The sequence below is a fragment of the Micromys minutus genome (assembly GCF_963924665.1).
Source record: "Micromys minutus genome assembly, chromosome: 31".
In the NCBI taxonomy this organism is placed as follows: Eukaryota; Metazoa; Chordata; class Mammalia; order Rodentia; family Muridae; genus Micromys; species Micromys minutus.
In genome coordinates this window covers 15,182,253-15,188,850 of record NC_137966.1, presented here as the reverse complement: position 1 = coordinate 15,188,850, position 6,598 = coordinate 15,182,253, and the positions used below count along the sequence as shown (strand labels likewise).

The following is a 6,598-nucleotide window of genomic DNA, read 5'->3' as shown; positions in this document are numbered from 1 at the left end:
GCTCTTGCTACCCAGCCAGCCTTGCCAATCAGTGAGCTCGAGGGTTAGTGAGACTCTGTTTCAAAATAAAATGAGGTGGAGAAGGCATTCACTTAAATGTTTGGTGTCTACACATGAGCCTGTGAGTAAAACACACCCAAAACAAATACATAAATAAATAATAAAAACCAACCCTGGATTCAGTCCAGAGAAAAGACAGTAAGGAACTACCACAAATACAGTTGTCAGGACACATGTGGGACACTGTAGAAGTCAGATGGGCTGGAAGCCGGTATCTCCAGATGGAGTCAAAGCTTGAGAGTGGGGTATGGCAGCCCCAGTGTGAGACTTTCCTGAATCTCCATCCCTAAACTACAACTTCATTATTCCTTGATCTCTCCATTTTCCTGAAGCTCAACATCCAGGAACTTCCCAGTAAAGACAGGGTTGGGGGAATATGTTTTTCAAGACTCGAGTACCTACAAATGTCTTTAGTCTTTTCTCCTGCTCCTGTCACATGAGCTAGGTGCACTATTTTATAATTATTTTGCCATCATTTTTTTGTCATTTTTGTAGTGCCATGGATCAAATCCTGGACCAACATAAATGTTAAGAAGGTCAGATGTCCCCTCGGAACTGTCTCAATGTCCTGCACTAACAGTTTTTCTCCCTGGATAATTCTGTGACTTTTCTCTATCTGTGCTGTTCTCGTGTTTGACCAAAGGAGCCTTAGGAGCGGTAGCCAGATTCTGGGATGACACTCAGCGGCCTGTCCCCTGGTAAGACACTGGCTCCTGTCAACTTGGAGATGCTGGTGCTTTCGTTGGGGACACCTTCCTGAGTTATTCTTATTCTACAAACTAGGATTCTTTGAACAACAAGACATTATTTTCTCACAGCTCTGGGGGCTAAGAGTCTGAATCCAAGGCAGTATGCTACCACAGAAGTTTCTTCTGGTTTCCAGGGGCCCCAGGTGTGCCCCACCACAGCAGCTACGTTCCCATCTCTGCCACCATCTTTACTGGGCCCCTCCCTCTCTCTGCCTCTATCAGGACACTTGCTGTTGAGTCCAGGGCTATCTGGGTACTCCAGGGTAAGCTCATCTTAAGATGTTCCTAAGCATTTTGCCCCATAAGACTACATTCACAGGTCCTGGGGTCAGAACTTGGATCGATTTTCTCAGGGACCCTCATTCACACCCACCCCCCCACCCGCACAACCTATAACTGAAAACCTGCAGGGGAAAGTCGGGTATGTCTGGCTTGATTTCAACACTACATAATATATTTATCAAAATATCACATTAATTCAAAATGTGTAATTTGTGGAACGTGTGTGTGTGTGTGTGTGTGTGTGAAAGAGAGAGAGAGAGAGGGAGGGAGGGAGAGAATCACACCTCTACTCCTAGCTGAGGGCTGAGATGGATCACTTAACCCTGAAGTTCAAGACCATCATGAGCAACACAGCAAGATCCTTTTTCAGGGAAGAAAAACTTAGCTAATTTTAACTTAAGTTATCCCATTCTAGAGGAAAAGAAAGTAACTTAAAGTGAAACTCGGTCACATTACTAAGAGGGGTTCCTTCTCCGAAGGAGAGAGATGAGACTCACAGGACGTGGCTGTATGTGGCTGGAATCCTGGGCACCAGTGCAGAGCTGGCTTAGACAGTTTCCTGACCGCACTTAACCCCTGTCCTGCTCTGACTTGATGGGAACTCTAGTCTAGGTGCTGCTGTTAGAGCCATTATCAGTTCCTGTCCGCCTCTGAGCCAAGCAAAGCCTTGAGCACATCCACTAGAACAGTTTCCCAAAGAAACTGTTTGTGCCTGTTGGAGGCTGGTTTCCCTGGGAACCCTGGGTTCTCAGAGCCCATTGGATTGGAGGCAGAGGCCTTTCATTAAGGTGGTAAGAAGAACCTGACACTCAGCCAGGACGGAAAGAAGAAAACCAGTCACGTGGTAGGGCTTCGAGGATCAGGGTACGAGACAGACTCAAAGGACCGAGGGACAGACATCAGCTGCCTCTGTCTGTCCCAGCATGGAGTGCTCGAAGAAAAAGAACCTGCCTTTTCTCCTCATTTTTGCGTCAATAATTGTACATGGGACTCCATCACAGGGAGCTGACCCAGCTAGGCAAAGAAAGCCATTTTTCGAGAGGCTCCATCGACTAGAAGAGCAGGTAGGTGCACCACCCCTGGGGAATTGGTTGTATAAAACCAGGAGCAGGTAGAGAATGTGACCAGTGGGCACAGCACTCGGTTTGCTATCCTTGCTGAAAGCTGACGATATTCTCACCTGTGTTTGGAAACCAGGCAAGCATTTGCCAGGCTCTGCTCTGATATCCAACTAGACAATGTGTGTGTGAGTGTGAGCAGGAGACCTGAAGAGGTCTTTAGGAGACCCAAAGAGCACAGCTGAGAGGCCTGAGTAGCAACTGTAAAGGACAGTACCCATAGTCGTGGGAGCTGTGAGAGTCGTGGTCTATTTCAAAGCAGAACATATGCTCCGTCCCAAGGGTCCCACTGGAGGTCTGTAGACAGTCCCCCATTCCAAGCACATCCTGTACTGATCCTGGTAGAGCCAGTCATGGTAGTATGTACCAGTAATTCCAGCACTCAGATTCAAGTAAGAGTTTTGCTGTGAGTTTGAGACTAGCCTGAATGAGGACAGAGTGAGTTCTGGGCCAGCCTGTTCTACTGCTACTGTGAAACTCTGTCTCAAAACAAAAAAACAAAATAAAACAAACAAACAAACAAAAACAGTGGGGCTGGAGAGATTGCTCAGTGGTTACACATTCTCCTGACAGTCCAGTTCCAGGCAGATAGGACTCTCTATTCTGTTACTGCATGTACATGGTACACAGATACCCAGTTACACATGCAGACAACACACACACACACATAGAATAAAATAGATCCTAAACCAAAACAACAACCAAGACTGAAAAGGCAAGCGTAGCTCAGTGACACAGGGCTTTCTTGTCTAGAATGCACAAAACCCTAGATACAGTCCCCAGAACTGTAAAACCATAAAGAAATAAAATGTGCATACACTCTGAGCTGGAGGAATAGTTCAGCAACCAGGAGCACTAGGTACTTGGAGAGGATCCAGGATCAGCACTTCCATAACTCCAGTGTAAGTATCTACAAAGGCACTGGGTCCACACATGGCACACATACATACATGCAGGCAAAACACTCATACACATAAAATTAAATCTTTTCAAAAAAATCCTTTGAGACAGGGTTTCACTCTGTCTCCATGGATACCTTGGAACTTGCTCTCTACAGAGTGCTGGCCTCAAACTCAAAGAAACCCTCCTTCTCTTCCTCTACCACCTTCCAGCTCAATCTAAAATATTTTTCAGTACACCCATACAAACAGCCTGTCGTGGAGTCCCCTCTGATCACAAAGGCAGCCCTGAGAATCACAGTAGTGAGATGACTAGATAACGTTCTTCCAGAGTGTTGGGGCCAGGAAAATCATAACTAGGGCTATGGGCCTGGAGCCCACACTTTATGCCATGCCACTCTGGGGCCTGAGGGCAGTCACCCCCTTTGTACCTGACCCTTTAGGACTAGTCACAATAATCTTCCCCATGCCCTAGCATGGTGACAAAGATCAAATTGATCAATTTATAAGCAGTGCCATCCATAGGCTCAGGGTAGAAAAGGTGCTTCTGAAGTATACTTAGGATAGCCTGAGCCCAGCCTCATGAGAGCTGTGTTCTCCTTACAGTTTCAGAGATTCCAACAGGTGACCTTAACACACCTGCAGGACATTGCCAACAACTACAATGTGTACTACAATATGGATGCCCGCTTCCAGAGTCTGGTGGAACAGAGCCAGGCTGTAGCCCTGGCGATGAATCAGTCTCAAGCCGCCATACAAGGAGATGTGGCCCACCTAAAGACCCAGTTTAGGAAGAGCCAGCGAAGGAACCGGAAGATGGATGCTCAGCTTCAAGCCTTGAACCTCTCCCTGAGCACAAAGAATAGGCAGTGGGTGGAGGAGGAAAAGGAGCAAAAGGCACAGCGGGAGGCTATTGCAAGCCTGGCCCTAAGCTTCAGGGCACTAGAGGATGCGCTGGCCAGCCTCACACAGCAAGTCCATAGCCAAGATGCCAGGCTTGCTAGTCTTGAGGGACAGTCACAGAGCTCCTCTCCTGGTACTGTGGCCCTGGGGCTGACCACAGCCCCCACCCCCACCCAGCTAGCTCAACAAGGCCCAGGTTCCTTGCAACTGTGGAGGGACAGTCAGGCATCCAAGTTTTCACCCCAACACAGAAGTTCCCCTCAAGATTTCACTGCCCGTGTCCAGGAGATGCAGAAGTTCCAAGCCCCAAGCAGCCGTCAAACAGCCCCACCCAGGACCTACCAAGGACCAGGAAACAGTAAGTGACACAAAACTGTCACCTCCCTATCAAGTTCCAGTTTTCCCTAGCAATACCTAAGGTTGTCATGCCATTCCTGACACCTGTCACCCCAAAGAGCTCTTTCCCCCATGGGCCACATACCCAACACCATGAGAGAGAATGGCCCGCAGCAGGTCAGGCTGCATGGCAGAAGGGCCTCCATCGAAGTGATTGGATCAGGAGCCTCAGGATGAGAGACTGTGAGAGACAGTGACTCTCATTTCATACTAATACTGAGACTCAGGGGAGCCAGAGGGAAGTAGTTGAGTTTGTGTTTGTGCAGGAGCCCCACACTAGCCAAGAACAAGGGCAGAAATGGTTGGTACATTATGTGTGGCACGAAGCAGTGACTTTTACATTCCTAACCACATTTCCCTGTCTCCTGAATTCTCCTTGGCTAAGTTCTTCAGTTTCTACTTATCTAGCATAGTCCCCACCCCAAATCCTCCTGTGGCTTGAGATTCACTGCTCTTTCCTGACTCTGGACTCAATCACAGACTTGATATTTCAGTTTAATATTCATTTAAAAAATGCTCAAGCAAGCAGATACCAGCTGCTACATAGGGAAGAGAGGAACCAAATGCTGACTGCTTTTCTGAGATTCACAGATGAACACTAAAGGCACCTCAGACTAAAAAATGGACCCCAATGATTAATTTCCTATAGAATAGTCCCACATTATCTGGCTGACAATAGTCAGAGGCTAGAGAGGGAAGCAGGAGAGTCAGAACCTGAGGACAGAGGCAGAGAATAGGAAGATGTACTGTAGACCCAGGGTGTAGCCAGGAGCCAAGGCCTCCAGGACTATCACTTCCAAACACAAGGAGGCTTCTCTGAGCCTCTGGAGGAAACTGACCATGAACACGGGGTCGTGAACCCTGGGAGAGCAGGTTCAGGCTGACAACCTCCAAAGGAGAGCTGGTTTCAGTCAATAAACATGTAGCACTGTTATAGCAGACACAGAGATCTTAGACAGACAGACAGACAGACAGACAGACAGACAGACAGACACAGAGGATTTATCCACTCCCTGAGAAGTTATCCTCAGTCCTTCCATGCACAGCTGAAGTGCCCAGATCGTGAGTACAGAAAGGGTGAATCAGGCACTCTGAAGACCGTGTGGTCGCGATGTAGGTGAGAGTAAAGGGCAGGCCTGCAGCAGGATGCTTCTCAACTGCCTCATGCTCAGGGCTGACTCTCTTCCCTCTGTTTCCAGTGTGTGGCACGGGCCCAGTGCTGATTTTCCCCAACACCTCCACTGAAAATGTAATCTCGCTAAGCCCTGGCTTCCTCAGGCCCCTACGAGCTCTGTCCTTCTGCAGTTGGGTCCGCGTGGCCACCAGCCACCTGGGCACCCTCCTTTCCTACGCCACCAAAGACAATGACAACAAGCTAGTACTGCATGGCCGGGACTCCCTGGTCCCCGGCTCCATCCACTTTGTGATTGGGGACCCAGTCTTCAGGGAACTGTCCCTGCAACTGCTCCTAGACCATCAGTGGCACCACATCTGTATCATCTGGACATCTGTGGAGGGCAAGTACCGGCTCCACATAGACCGAAAGATAGTAGCCACTGGCTCCCGCTTCAGAGAGGGCTATGAGATCCCTCCTGGAGGGTCGCTTGTGCTGGGCCAGGAACAAGACACTGTCGGGGGTGGGTTTGACAGCTCTGAAGCCTTTGTAGGGAGCATATCTGGCTTGGCCATCTGGGACCGGGTACTGCTCCCTGGAGAAGTCGCCAACTTGGCCTCTGGGAAAGAGCTCCCAACAGGTGCCATTCTGACGCTAACCAATGTCTCATCTGTGGGTGGATTTGTGCAGAGAGCCAAGTGTACCTGCCTGGAGCAATGTCCATAAGGCTGCACCACACAGTCAAGGGCATCAAGAAGATACCCTCCATATCAACACACGCCAAAACCCTCTCCAGGCATCACAACTGGGCTACGTGCACATTTGTTCTAATGTAGGAGCCTCCTGCATGGAGACTCAGATTAGACAGAAAACCTGCAAGGGGGAAAGAGAAGGGGTCCAAGAGTGCAACCTCCCGTTGCTGTGGAACTCGTTTGTTTGTTTGTAGTTTTGTTTGGCTATTGTTTTCTGTAACAGCTTTTCACACTGTGGTCCTTAATGGCCTAGAACTTACTCTGCATCCCAGGCTGGCTTCAAACCCACAGCAATCTGCCACCAGGGTGCTGAGATTCCAGATGT

General features: G+C 48.9%; 1 protein-coding gene across 2 annotated transcripts; it reads left to right on the top strand.

Annotated features, from left to right (window-relative positions):
• Positions 1–2,014: 2,014 nt before the first annotated feature.
• PTX4 (pentraxin 4) lies at positions 2,015–6,247 on the top strand (the record flags this gene model as incomplete). Of its 2 annotated transcripts, none has more annotated exons than XM_080942107.1 (3): positions 2,015–2,155; positions 3,805–4,369; positions 5,607–6,247. In XM_080942107.1, the coding sequence occupies 3 exons, from the start codon at positions 2,015–2,017 to the stop codon at positions 6,245–6,247; spliced, it is 1,347 nt and encodes a 448-aa protein (XP_080798233.1). The 2 variants fall into 2 exon arrangements, with proteins under 2 accessions (XP_080798233.1, XP_080798232.1); XM_080942106.1 differs by having other exon boundaries at positions 3,715–4,369.
• Between the last annotated feature and the right edge of the window lie 351 nt (positions 6,248–6,598).